At 38.0% G+C, this 15,400-nt stretch overlaps 1 protein-coding gene across 3 annotated transcripts in view; it reads right to left on the bottom strand.

Moving 5' to 3' along the window:
• The window catches only part of NELL1 (neural EGFL like 1), a 300,890-nt gene that overhangs the window by 224,245 nt on the left and 61,245 nt on the right, over positions 1-15,400 (bottom strand). For all 3 annotated transcript variants that reach the window (XM_033062507.2, XM_033062508.2, XM_033062509.2), the window contains exons 6-10: positions 10,017-10,089; positions 9,709-9,791; positions 6,324-6,458; positions 5,388-5,490; positions 1,769-1,842 (exon numbers count right to left, since the gene is read on the bottom strand). In XM_033062507.2, the coding sequence (XP_032918398.1) occupies positions 1,769-1,842; positions 5,388-5,490; positions 6,324-6,458; positions 9,709-9,791; positions 10,017-10,089 (468 nt within the window). The remainder of the gene's footprint in view (positions 1-1,768; positions 1,843-5,387; positions 5,491-6,323; positions 6,459-9,708; positions 9,792-10,016; positions 10,090-15,400) is intronic.

Genomic DNA, 15,400 nt, shown 5'->3' with positions numbered 1-15,400 from the left:
AAGTCTCTTACGTTTGGATCAGTACCTACGCAAAGAATAAGGAATCTATCTTTAAATAAAAATTGAAATGTGAAATTTCAACTTCAGCTTTTTGGCATTACCCCACTTACAAACATATCCTCTACAGACACAAAGATTTTTAAGTCATTTTTATCAACACTGTTACACTGTGTTCCTCCACTGTATTCCTTCATGGATCAGCAGCTTTTGAAACCTGATGTCAGTTTTTCAAGTCAAAATTTTCAAAAATTAAATCATATTAAATTTTATATGATCCTCCCCTATGACAAAGTCCCTCTTTTATTTATACAACATCTTGTCCACACAGAACAGAAAACAAAGACACAGCCAAAGTCTGACTCATCACCATTCATTCTTCATCCAGTGAGCATTCCTAACTGAGGCAGTAGAGAAGTAGGTCAGATTTAAGAGGTCATGCTGAAGATACACTGAATGAACCTCCTCCAAGGAAACACACCAGCCCACAGAAACAGATGCAAGCACCCTCTTAAAAACTCTCCCCAGGCCAGTGAGGTTTAATATCTTGTTGAAGCATAGTTGTGGAAAGAACTTCAGTTTGTTGGGGTTTTTGTGAAGCCATGCATCAAACATTTTTTTATGGTGTCTCATTCACAGATGCCATTTTGAATATTTATCAATACTGCCAATTAAGATGCAAATACCAACTGCAATGTTACTGTAATTAACACTGCCATATCATTTTCCTTGTAACAACAAGCAAAATACAAAAGCTGCTTTCATTACTTTACTCATTCCTAATGACAGATATTTGATGATTGGTATTTGTTTTTAATCTTCTTGAATGTATTATCATACTCCTAATGATGAATATAACATTCTTATTTATTGCACAGAGAAGTTCCACAGACATAATTCAGACCTCTGGTTTCACTTTAACATGAAAATACTCCTGTTCTTATTTTATACATACACTTCCACTCTCAAATAAACATTCTATGTTATATTATAAATAACAGGCATCTTTGTCTGCCTTCCAAGGCAATGACCTTCCCCACACATTTGTATAGGCAGTGCTGAGCACCCCATACAGCTCAACAGTAACAATAGCTAAGCAATTCTGCATAACAAGCTGTTTTCACAACATCTGCAACCAGTTATTGTCCATTTCCATTAGTGAACATGAAATTGCTACTCTGTACACTCAGCTCCAAGCACAACAATAACCAGATCACTGTAATCTTTTACAATGCACATTCATCAACACTCCCTGAACAGATCTAACACAGCCTCCATTCACCTGTGTTCTTAAATACTGACTGTCATGGTCCAAATGTCATGAATTTGCCAAGGAATAACTCCATTAACTCCAGTACTCCCTAATTTACCTCAATTATTAGAAGAACAATATATAGTTTGAACAATACTAGGGGAAATATAGAGTAACTTACACTATATAACAAGAACGTTGCTTCAAATTTTAGCAATTTGGCTGAAATAAATAATTTGCTCCAGAGACTCTTACTTTTTTCTAAAGCTCATGAAAGCAGAGATAAGAGAAAACATTCTTCCAAATAATTTTGCTTATATTTTTCTTATCCTGCAAAGGTCATATTCCTGCCTTGTTTTCGTATTTGTGACTTTCAGCGACTTCAAGGTCACCTTTTTCAACAACAGATGTCACATTTGCATGAAGGAAGCCTAAAGAAATGCACTAACTTTTCACTGTCACTTCTGAACACCACAGATACATGTGAAATCAGGAAAGGTTTATACAACTGAAACTTACTCGACATTCCCTGCAGCCCTTGGTTAACACTCGTTGACCTTCTGCTAGCACCTTGCCTCCATAGATACACTTGGCTGTAATTCAAGAGAAGAAGGGAGATTAAAAATTAATAAAATCAATACTTTAGCAGCAAATAAATGCAAGGTATAACACAGAAGTAAAACCAGTATTCACATACACTGAAAAAAATACATTACAAATATGATGCATTTTTCTTTCATCAGAAGTTCGTGTCATATATAATTACAAACAAAGTAACAAACAATAAATTCATTTTAAGAGAAAGTAGCCTCTTTATCCAAACCAAAGAGAGGGCATAGAACCATAAACAGTATGTCCTGGACTAAATAACCTATTATTCAACAGAAAATATTTTCACTACTGGCATTGTGTAGAGTAGCTACAGTATTTGTGTTGCCAGAGGTCCTCAAGACTCACTTCAAGAACTGCAGACATTTACTAGTGTCCAGTTCATCACGAGAATAATGTAAGCACAGATTTAAATTAAGCCTTCATATTTTTTGTGGGCACAAAGGTGAACTCTTCAGTTTGCTGGAAGACTGCTTGAACAGATTAGGTGCAGTGAATGACTGTACTGAATCAACAAACTGCAAAAATCTATTTCAGGAAAATATTCTTCAAGCACACATGAAATATACAGGTTTTTCCCAGGAAACTGACATCTCCTACTGCAAATTTCTTGTCTGAATTTTTGACCCTTCTGCTAAAGATAAGTGCCTCCACAAATGAACCAACAGACTGGAACACGTGATCATTCCTCATTCACTGCACGGCAAAGTCACCTGGCTTGGGACTACTGCTGCCATGAAGAAGGCAGTGTGCATCAGGGCCACAGCAGCAAACAGTTTGCTCAGTTATGATCAGAAACATCACAGTCCTCATGCAGCTTTGTGTCTAAATTCCAATTCCAGAGAAGGATAGTAAATCCAGCAATTAAAGGGAAGAGCTGGACTGTTATGATCTCACACAAATCAAGAATCTGCTACAAAAGCGCCCTGCATTACAAACCAGAACAATGCTAAACACTGATAAAATAACTTTCTGCTGTGGCATTTTAGCTCTTTTTGTACTTGGCCAGTAAAAGTCTGACCTGTGATCCTGAAAGGAATGCTAAAAGGTGTGAATCCTATGTGGCGATTGAACAGCACTTTAAAGTTTTGCAGAGTCAAGTTACATGCGTAGTGCAAGTGTTCAGAGTAGTCTGTTCTCAAAAGATGCACTCTGTCTAGGGCTGTTTTACCTAAATTTCCCTCCTGAGTGCCCAGGTAAGGGAAGCACTCACAGCTGCAAATGTGTCCCCTTTGCAGGTGACACTGATAGTTCCACAGCAGCAATTGTCATAGCCAGATTGATTCCCAAATTTTAAGCAGAAGAGACTGCTAGGTTCATGAACTTTCAGACATAAATATACATTTGCTTCTAATGACTCTTTGTGAAAATGCTCATTTCTTCAAAAACAAAAAAAATAATGATTTATGATTTCCAGGATAACTCAGTTTTCATGATCACTAAAGCATTTTAAAACAGGGTTCTTCCTTTCAGTATCCTAGTTTTCTTTGTTTTTCAAAAGCTGCCCTAGTTTTTATGCCTGACTTGTTGTGATCTCACTTCTGAAGAAAACTTCAGATGAGGAAGCCTCATTTAAATTAGGAATCCCAGTACTATTTTTAGGAGAATTTGAACTAGAGAAATTTCCTTTTTCTTTCTGTCAGTTCTCCTGACATGACTGCTTTTTACAAAAGAATGGACACACTGGAAAGCAAGTTAATGTATGATTCAGAAAAATTGTATTTAAAACAAAATTATAGTCTTTTGTCAAATATTATTTTAAATGCTAACACAAGGTGGCATGGATCAAAACTCAACTGCCTAAACCCCTTAACATATCAGACATTAGAGATTTGTTCATTAACCCTTAGCTAAGATGGGAAAGTGTTCAATAACCCAGCCATTCAATAATCCCTAGAGACAGAAAATTACAACTGATGGTTCTATCAGAGCTAAATAGAAAAAGCACAGAGAAAATAACACCTGCAGTGCAGCACTTTGGAAAACCTCTGCAATTACTGCTCTCTACCTAGAGGTGACTAACTGTGGTCCTAGCACATCATTTTGTCAAGGAGCTGGCATTTACAATCAATTTCAATCAACTTCCATATGTCTCTTCCCCATTGACTGACATGCTGAGTTCTTGTCAGAATAACGAGTCAAGTTTGTGCCAATCACTGACAAAAGACAAGTCTGATTGTTCATCTTCCCATTACAAATAACAAGAACAGTTTACTCATGAGGGTATACACCGAATCTACAATTTCGTGCCTTAGAATTTCTTTGTGTCAAGATTTTGACTCTTGTGCATACATCCAGTTTCACGAAAAAAACATCCTAGACTTTCAATGTTAAAAATAAACATATTTTGAGAGAAAAAAATGCAGGCCATCATGGTCACTTTACCACCCAAATACTGCGCCCATGACCATCTTTTAGCATGCAGAATAACCACGCTCACATACAGCTGAGAGAAATGAGATCACATGAGAAACAAGAGCAAGATCACAGCTAAAGGATGTGCACGAAACTAATAAATTCAATGACTAAAGAAAGGTGACAGAATGCTAAAAAAGTGTTATCATTTTCCTAATAAATCCTAAAATAATTCAACATCCCAGTCCTAATAAATTATTGAAAAGATAATGCATGAAGTTTACTCATCCTCCAGAACAGAGATGGGGAAAGTGAATTTGTGAATCTTGTGCGAATTTGTACAACTGGCATTAGCATACAGGAAAAATTTTCATACATAAATTGTCTTTGTTCCTTGTAATACTACAGTAACAAATATTGAATATTCCTTCCATGAACTTTACTTAACAGCTTTCATTCCTAGAAAAAGGAACTGAAAGCTGACAATAACACCAATCACAAAATATACGTAGCTTTTCTTTGTTCTCATTTATTTTGAAATTTATTACAGCAAACTACAGCCCACACACTGATATTAAGCCAAGGTCTGATATTCTGTTATGTTTATTTTAAAGAATGGACTTTTAGCTTGGAATAAAAGCTAACAGCTTGGTTAGTTACTCATCACAAAAAAAGTTCAGACCACAGGCTTGATGATCCTCAACTTCAAGAGGAGACAAACTGGAGTCAAGTCAGTCATCCCAGCCCCCAATAGGGTGAATAATTTTACACATAATAAAATTATTTTTTATTTTACACATAATTTAACAATAGGTAAAAATAGTACCTCAGAAATTTGCAATGCTTGTTCATTTCTCAGCAATTACAGTAATTTCACGATTATAAGCCGCACTTCCAGGTGCCAGCAACTTTTCATTCTTTGTCCATATATAAGCCGCACCTGATTATAAGCCACACTTTGGGTTTGGACCAAAATTTTTAGTCAAAATGGTGCGGCTTATAATCGTGAAATTACTGTATTTATTTTCTTCTTAAATCATGTTTGCCACTATGAGTCTTGTTACCTGAATTACCAGGACCTCTGAAAATCCTTACAAAATGTGCCTGCTGGCAGGACAAGTGTAACTCTGCTGTAATAGATGGCAAAACAGCAAGGTCTGTGTGATGCACTCACCCTTGCACACTTTGCAGCACTGACTTTCCACATGCACGGGGAGAGCATCAGGAGGACACTCGAGAGGGGGACAGGACATCCTTCGGCATTCCACAACTCCGCTCTGAGCAAAGGGGTTTAAGACAAAATTCAGCTGCTGCTACTGCAATTAGTATTTTATACAAAACACTAGGAATTATTTAAGGAAATGAAAATATCATTCTCCATTAAAAACCTATCTTTCAGTAACAGATTGAATCTCACTCGACTGCAAAATGAATCAAAGTGCAGTTGAAGGTGAACTGTCTTTGGTATTCATACATACATATTACTGATTTTACCCCCCACTCCCAGAGTAAAATACATTAAATGGAAAACATAAGTCAAAAACGTAAGCCCTACTTTCTGTACGCTGTTCAAATCATGATTGAGTTTTTTAACACTCAGCCTTCTATTTTCCTGAGCAAACAAAGGCTCTCTTCAGATATTTATCAAATAATTTCAAAGATACAAGTTTTACATACTGATTCTCTTTCTGCCCCTTGTGTTGTTCAGTCTGATAAATGCTGAAAATGAATCTGCAAGTTGTTGCCATGCAAGATGCAACTAAGCATATATGAATGCTGTTAAGATAATGCCTCCTTTTTGAAAAAGCTACTGCAGTGAAAACAATTCCAAACCAAACACAGACAATGCCAAACCTTCACCCCAAAACCACAAAGTCCTCACAGCTATAATTAGAACAAATAAGAAAGCACTGTCAAGGGAAAGCAGATTTTATGTATGAAGCTTACAAATAAGCAATGTCAAAATTTTATGTATTCTACCATTTCCCTCTCTATTGTCCATACTACCACTAGATGCATACTAAAAACATAGTAATTCTCAGAGTGAACATTATGTATTCAAAGGCCATTTTCACATTTTCATTAGATCCTTCTCTACAGAAATTCTTACTTTGCATGTGCAATTCCTGCACTGATCATCTTCAACCCATGAGTCTTTGTCTCTGTAGATCAATCCATTTACTTGACAAGTCTTCTCACAATGACAGTCTTCCAATTGACTCAGTCTTGTTTCTGCATAATTTAACTATAAATGAAAGTAGCTTGATGAGATTCCTGCAATTCAAACACGATTTTAAAAAAGCAAAAACCAGTACACTTATTTTTAGCCAAACCAACTTTGACTACAACCTTTGAAACACTGAACCAGGAAAGCAGCAGGACCATATTCCTCAGATTTTGATGGACTTAGTACATGGTCATCCCACACTATGATCAGTGGAGGAACCACACTCCTGGAGTGAACCCTGGGCTTGTTGCTAGCTCTGAACACGTCTTGCTTTTACAATAGAAATACAAGCTTAATATTTAGCAGCAAATATGTGCATTCCTTCCCTGCCCATACAAATAACTGAAAGATGACAGGCCTCTGCTAAAAAGGCATATTTTTTTCTAGCAAAATAAATACAAGATTTTTTTTTTTCAATTATATGGAAAATTTTGTGATTCATAAAAATATTCCTGGTTGTATAAATCCATTATGTAAATACACCAGATTGCCTAGTCCATAAATTAATTCAAGTGCTTGATTTTTCTTCATTTTAATCAAAGTCAAGCTTGAACCTTTTTGACTTCCAGCAAGGAAAAACTCAGTAGAAATTTCTGTGCTGGAAGTCTTCATGTAACAAACATATCTGAATACAAAGCACACCCCAGTGGAGGTTCAATTTAACAAAAGAAGCTATATTCCACTCAAAGAAGCACAGGAGATGCCCAGACTGATTTCAGGAGATTGTTAAAGCCACATGAATTATTTTAGCCATCACATTTAAAGAGAAACTAACTAGTCCAGCAGTGGAGAATGCTGCAATGTAACACAATCCTTTTTTCCTGCAGCAAATTAACATTTTATCCAGATTCTAACACCCTGACATACAGTGTGTCTCTATTTAAGGCAACAATATTAAATCAATATCTACTGCAAAAATTCATCATTAGTTCAAATTATGGCAAAAATAAAATAAGTTTTAAAAGCTAGAATTTATTAGTCTTTAAAAGCTATGTCTTCACAAAACATAGGTAGGAAGAGGAGGTAAGGGTGGCTACAAGTCATGATCAAATCTCCTTTCATAGCAGTCTGTGACAATCTGCCAGAGACAATGCTCTGAGGAACCACTTATATTAGCCCTGTGTCTCACCCTGAGCTCAGGAGAGGTACAGCCCAAGCAGGAGGGAGCCTCACTTTCTTGCTCTCCAGTAGCTGAATGCTTCCTTCCCAGGCAAGGACAGTTCTGACTCTCAACAACTTTAATTTATATAAATAATTAAATATTTATATAAAAATATATTTTATATGAGATACATGTTTATATAAAAGATATATTTTTACATTATAAAATTATATAAATATATAAACTGCACATACACCTTCATTGCAAACAACACTTGCTTATCTATTCAGTGCTGTGATACAGCTGTAACCAAACATAGATTGAGAGAGAAGCTGAAATCCTGGATAAAGTGGAGCCTAAAAGCAACAACTAGACACAAACCACTTTTTCAAAACATCTTGGTTCTGCTCTGCATCTCTTGGTGCAGGATCAGGAGCTAGGGATGCTCATTCCTGTACATTAGCAAGCCATTCTCTGACCACCTGCCAGCCCAAACAGGATCTCTGCAGGCAGCTGCACAGCCTTCCAGCCTTGACATACATCATCCCCAAAAATAGACCTGTATCTACATTAGTAACTCATGGATATTGTGGCCAAGACTTAAAAGGCAGATACAAATATTAATGCTTCCCTCCAGACCTCCCATTTTTAATTTGTATTTGCCTACCAAGTTAATTTCCTTTCCTGCTGCATGCATTTTGTCTGGACAACAGGAAACAACTGCAACAAAACAGTCAGGGGACTCTTGTAACAGAAAATGAATTTCCAATGAAGGATTATGCCAGCACCACTTTATGAAAGCACAGAGCCTTTGCACTACAAATACCGTGTTCTTTGCTTCCTCTCATAAAGTACTAGCAAGCAAAAATATAATTAACATCAGGGAAAGCAAGTTACTCAGTACACTGCATAATTGGAACTTGCTCATACCACCAGCAGGGCTCAAAATAATTGCCTCTCTTTCAGAGTACAAGCAGAAAACTGAACTAAAAGCTTCACATTTTGCATTCAGATGCAGCCTGTCCAAAGCAAGTCAGCTGAGTAAGAGGATTTTCAGGATAACGCAAGCATGCTCCAAAAATCAGTTTCCCCCTTCCTATTGGGAAGGGAAAGAGTATTTGAAGGCAGTGCATTAAAAAGTATAATTTTTTTTACACAAGCACCACTGCTATGCAAATTCTATTTTGGAAATTCCTACAGTAACTACACTGAGAGTAAGCACATCTACAGGTTGGCTGCATCTGCACTTAAATCTAAGTGATTACCACCTAAGTGCTGTTTCAAAAGAGACAATTTACTGCCCTCTGCCACAAACCAGATGGCTCACCAACATTAACCTCAGGAAGTGTTCAGATCCTCCTTTAACCCAGATCAGGGGTTTGGTCACCTCTAAAACACAGTTTCCTATCCCAGAACTTCAGCACAGCCTTGCTGAAGAGCCTTGGCTGAACACTGAGGTTGCCTGTGTGTTGTAGGAGCAGAGCCTAGGGAAAAGTCCCAAAATTCCAAACAAACAAACAAAAAATTCCCAACACTACAGATTGCCATTAATCCTATTCATGATCCAAAGCTGGGGGGGACAAGAAGAAATTAAAAAATACCCACAAAACCAAGCACACACCACATCACCTGGAGCTGAATAAACTTTTATCCCGGTAAAAACCATTGATCAAAGGTGCCATCAAGGTCAGCACAGTCAGGAGGCTCACAGGCATTTTCATTCTGGGGCCTCATTTCAATTCCCAGGAAGGGACTAGACCAGTCCTGAAGAACCCACAGGACTACCACAACAAAACATTCCCCCTCTGACAGCACCACATCAGAAAACTGTTCAGGGATTTCACTCTTTTGTTTCTGCATTTATCCCTCAGCATGAAATAGGAAATCAAGCTAAGGCTTCTTACAAAAAATTCAGACTCTGGGTATTTTTTCACTACTTTACAAATAATAAAACAGACAACAGAAACATTATTAAGTTTAAGGAACAACTATGGAGTTATATTCATAAGACTACTCCAGACAGCAAGAAAAAAAATCGGCTCTACTCTGAAAATTTAGAATAATTTTCATGGTATAAGGAATGGCATACAGAATAAATACTTTTATCTTTGTCTTAGGGAAGGAAAGGAAGGAAATGGACAACTAAAAAAAAGCCTAGGTACCTACTTTTGCAGTCATTTTTGCCAGGAGTTCTTGCAAATCCATGATTCCTTGCACCAGACTTAAGAAATCACTGCAGGTTGGGCATGCTCAAAAGAGAAAGATTTAAAAGAAACAGAAGAGAAGGGAAGACACAATAACCCATAAATAAACAACAATCTCTCATACTAGATTTATCTGAACATAAAATGCAACCTGTTTATATGGAAGTCAGCACATGCAAAAATAACAAGCCTGAAAATATTATTTATAAAGCAAAGAAACAATCTGTATGAAAAATCTAAAACAGAAAGAACAAAAAGATTGCTACTTACTGCGATTCAGATTAGGACACTGTGTTATATATCCATTAGGTATAAAGATGACTTTCACATCTTGAATAACACCCTTTGCAAAAGAAGAGAAAACTGGTAATACAGATTACAAACATTCACTTCAATCTGTACAAGCTCTTTCACAAGTCATTTCTTCAGTGGATACAAAAAAAATTACTAGCTCACTCTACTTGTGTGGAAAATAACTGAAGATGAAAAAAATATAACAACTCCTCCTATCTCTGTGTGTTTGGATATTACAGAGATAATACTGCTTTCTCTTTTGCAATCACCAAATATAAGCTGCTTAAATGTCTTTAAATGGGGTGAGATTGGTGAAAAAAGCAGTGAAATAATATTCATTGCTCAAGCTGATGACATGCTTTTCCAAAAGACAAAAAGAAAACACAGTAAAATTCCTTATTTATAGCCCAATTTATAGCCAAATCAAACACTGAAAAGACAAGTACCTAGTGCCATATGTAAGTAACAGTTTACACTTCCAATGCTTGGTTTCATTTGGCCTCCTAGCTTTGTATCTCACCAGGCAGTTCAGGTAATTGTGTCTTCAGTCAGAATTAAATCATCTCTCCAGCCCAAAACAAACCTGAAGGTCCAGTGCCCACTGCACCCTGTGTAGTCTCTGCCCTGCAAGGAAATCCCCAATGGAAGCAGCAGATGCCAGTGTCCCTGCACACCTGGGCCCTGGAGAGCCCCAGACACTTCAGACAGTCCAGAAATGCTGAAGCCTTAATAATGTCATGACCACTAAGGGAGAGGAGCAAGGGAAACCAAGGGACCTCTAGTGCTGATATTTTCACTTCCCCTGACTGTTAATCAGATGCTGTGGCACAGCTCTATCTCCTCACAGACACAGACAAAATTTCTTTAATCTGAAAAGAAATTTATCATGGCATCAGTTGTTATCCAATTAAATTACTGATTTGCCAAACTGTGCTTTAATTTTCAGTTAAATTGCAATAGGGTGAATTTTGCAGACCAAAGACATCATCACTTGCTCATAGGCACTCAGCTAGAGTAATAAATAGAGGCCTCAGATAGTCCTTAAAGCTTGACAAGGCAAGTAACACTTACAGGCTCATCTGTTAAAAGAGTAGAATGGAATCAGCAAGCACTGTTTCCTGCTTACTGATCAAATATTAACTGAAAATATTAATGGAGATAATCAGATCACCCTGTCTTTCTTGCAGAAGTATATAGATTCATTAACCTTTTCACCTATGAGAATAATGAAGCCACAAGTAATAAGAAGTAACACTGTCACTGGAAATGGAACATCCTGAAAGCCATTTTACATGCTTTCCATCAGCAGTCATCAGTGAGAAATTAGAACGTTCCATCTGCAGTCATCAGTGAGAAATTAGAAGGTGAGGCATAAAAATATATTTCAACACTTAAGCCTCTGCAGTGAAAACCAAGAGCAAATGAAATTACTAAGTTCCATCAGATCATATTGCCTAGCTAACGAGACATCATCCAGAGAAAAGTGATTTTTTTCTTCAGCTTTTTTTTTTATTTTTTTTTTCCTTTAAGTGCATCTTCAAACATGTTTGTTGCATCAGAGTCACATTATTTAATTGTCTTTTGGACAGATTTGCATTTAGTTATAGCCTGAAGAGGAAATACAACAATTATATGTGTCAATTTCTGGTTACATGAAAGCATATTACTATGTAATAACATAAGAACTTCAGTTCACTGACACAGATAACTTCTAGGTCTATAAACCATCTGAAAATGAATTATTATGCTCAAACATAGAAGTAAACTTTCCAAGGGCAGAAATTTTGCTGGTGTATTTTTTTAATAGAAAGACTTCATTGTAGGTAAACACTTATTACAGTCATAATTATTGTAAGAAATATGAAAAAAACTCTGATTATTCCTGCTTCAGCATTAAGTCTAGACTGCCATGAGCTTGGACTTGTCCTTAACAGTGTGATGTCAGTGGTCAAAATCTTTCCAGTTTTTCCCTTCCCAAGCAGATATCACCTTTATGTTACCAATAAAAACATTTGGCTAATGACAATCAAAGCTTCAGCTTAGCATCAGGACATGCTAGCTTGAAGAGCCTTCATCTGGTGCAGGCAGATTACCAGCTACAAGCTGCAATTCAGGTCTGCAGCACTAAATATCAAGCCTATCCCATGAGAACATTGTGCAAAAAGCCCAGTTTACTGTACTTCTCCAATATCTACTAAATAGAACAGTCCTCCCACATTTTGTGAAAAGGTTCATATATTCCATGAGCTCTCCACTTCTGCATTTTCATTTCCTCCATTGCCTTTCATCCCCTTTTAAACCTACTTTTCCCACAGAGATAATGTGATCCACACAGCTGTGCAAGTTGTACTGCCAGGGTTGGGAAAGGCTCTACATGGTGTCAACAGCAGGCGTGCCAGGACCTCCTGTGCCTTGGCAAAGCCATGCCAACAGCCCAGATTTCCACTCCATCAGCACAGCCTGCTGCTCCACTCAGGGCAGCCATGCCAGGCACCTGAACACCTGCCTGCAGCACTACAGTGAGTTTCACCTTAGTCCTTACAACTTTGAGCCCAAAATTATTACAGTCATGTGACTATATAAATTATATACAAGATACTGTGCAATAAAAATACCAATATGCTTCTCCAGCACCTAATATACAATCCCCAAACACAAGCAGGATCAATAGAGCCTGCTCTAGTGGTTGTGAAAACTACTGTCTTGCAACATTAATCACCTTCTCACCAAGGCATTAATAAGCTCATTTCTGCACTAGTTCTTTGGAGGAATCCTTAGGGGGAAGGGTTCTCCTCAGCAATAAAACAAATTTCACAGATAATTCTGATCCTGACAGCAATCAGAGCCATCCTAGAGAGTGTTCCATAGATATCTGGTATCAATCTTTCTCCCTTCAGTCGCATTTTCTTAAGCTTCCAAAACTGATGATAATGGTATTCCTTAGCCCTGAAACAAACCCTGAGTTTATGTGGCTGTCCTGGCTCTGTCCAGCACAGGGTTAATTTTTGCAGTAGCCAGGAAAGAGCATGGCTGGGACGTGGTGATTTTTCTACAGCACTCACACCACTGCAGGAGGCAGGAGAAGGGACTCTCTTCCATAGAGGAAGAGTTCCTTATGGTCAAGAAAATATGGAGGAAGGAACCATCTGGTACTATCTATTATCAGGAATGTGTAAATAATTTCTTGTCCTATATCTTTTGTTAATAATATTGTTGCTGTTACTGTTCATTTTCTTATCTCATCGCACTTTCCAGTAAATTGTTCTTATCTATACCCACCATCTTAACCTTTTGTGCCTCTAATTCTGAACTCCATTCCACCACAGTGGGAAGGGGGAAGGAAGGGAGGAGTGAGAGCAAGGTGTGATTTGAGAGAGTCTCAGTGGGGGATAATGAACTGGGGAGTACCATTCATAAACCACGACAACCTTAATTTGTCCACCCCTTATTCTGTACCACTTATGTCCCACCCAGGTCCTACACCATTTCAACAATATAGATAGAGATGACAGAGGTGACAGATTAGAGATAGAGATGATAGAGATGAGATAGAGATCAGATACATACACAATCACAGGTATAATTTCCATAGTCAATGGCCATCCCTCCAAGATGTGTGTTGAGTTCATTTAGAGTATGAATGAGGGTTCTATCAACCCTAGGTGTCTCCCAGGACAGGAGGGCTGCTGTGCTGGTTGCTGCACCAGGAGCTCATGATTGGTGTATCTGGAGGAGTCCACACTCACTGTCCATGGCAGTTACAACACACAGTGACAATGTCATGTAGCAACCAGTATTATATTTTATATATACAGTTCAACATTACAGACTGTTCTTATTCAAAAATCAAATCCCCTTGAGGTACAGATCATGTTTCCCTGTCTCTCTGCGTTACCCACCAAGTGGACCCTGGTCCTTGAGCAAAAACTATCCATAGAGGTATCCATAGAGGGGTTTGCCTTTGCTTGAGTTGTTCCTCTCTGGAGTCACCAACAGCATTCCTCTTGCAAATACTGTCACTTCACCAGAGTCCTATAGTTGCTCAGGGGTGAACTCCCAAAACACTGGAGCAGAGAATTTCTCTAAATACCAGCCCATTTTCTTCCACGTTCCATGACATTCATGATTATCCCCCTTCAGGGCCGATCTATGAATGACCCTCACAGAAATCTCTGTCCAGACTCTAAACATGGTACTGTAGACCATACTGAGAAAACACAGCAGACATAGCAACAAGAACATACTTTCCTTAACATCCAAACAAAATTTGAAATTCTCAAAACCTGTTTTAACAGGTCTGAAGGAGGAAAAAGGGGCTAAAAAGCTGTGGAAAATCATCCCCCTCTCTTTACCCCATAAACTAGATATGATCATTAACGGACTCCCCACAGAAGAACCCGAGGTAAGGGTAGGAGAACAGCACTGAACACACATCCAAAATAACCCTCATAGCCCTTGATGTTATCAAGTCATAAGCAGATATCACACAAATCAGGAACAAAGTAATCCTGATCCCTCTCCCTGCACTGAAAATGACCATTGGTAGGGGCACATTAGGGCACAGATAGAGGGTTAGGCATCACACTCCCATGAACGAGCCAGGTAGCATTGTGTTCCATACCTTATACCACAGATGCTTAATGTGACTAGGTTATCGACCCACTCTGACTCTGTTGTTATTTCCACCCTTTGTGCCACACACTGGCCACCAGTTAAGGCTGTCCTGGTTTAGGAATGACACTCCCCAGTTCAGTATCCCCACCAAGACTCTCCCAAACCCCAGACCATTCTCTCTCAATCTCCCTTCCTCTACCCCTCCCCACTGTGGCAGGATGGAGTTGAGAACTGGAGGCACAAAAGGTGAAGATCATAGGTATGGACAGACACAATTTACTGGAAAGAGAGATGAGGATAAAATGGACAGTAACAATATCAATAACAAAAGGTATAAGAAAAAATTATTCACGCAACAAACGCTTTTCCTTACACACATTTTCATGGCTCCAGCACAGATACAAAAATGCTAATTCTTTTTTAATGCTCTTATTTCCCTGCAGATCTCTGTTTACATTAAGGAAAATATATCTATTTCTTTATATGCTAAAACAGTGAAACAAATAGCTCTGAAAAAGAATGGGAGATCCTGCTGAGCATATAAATATGCAGAAAGAGATGTGTGCTCTTTACAAACTGGCAAAATCCCAAGTTTTTGCAACGAGTAACGTAAAAAAAGTAAGACTTCTGAAACTCTCAAGCAGGATTTAAAAAGCCACAACTGATTATGTTTCTGCCCTGAAGAAAGTTAGTAAAATATTCAAGCACACATAAAGCAAAGTAAGGCACTTGTCAACTTCCATTAT

This window comes from Catharus ustulatus, chromosome 6 (genome assembly GCF_009819885.2).
Source record: "Catharus ustulatus isolate bCatUst1 chromosome 6, bCatUst1.pri.v2, whole genome shotgun sequence".
Lineage (NCBI taxonomy): Eukaryota > Metazoa > Chordata > Aves > Passeriformes > Turdidae > Catharus > Catharus ustulatus.
This window is presented reverse-complemented; position numbering and strand designations above follow the sequence as displayed.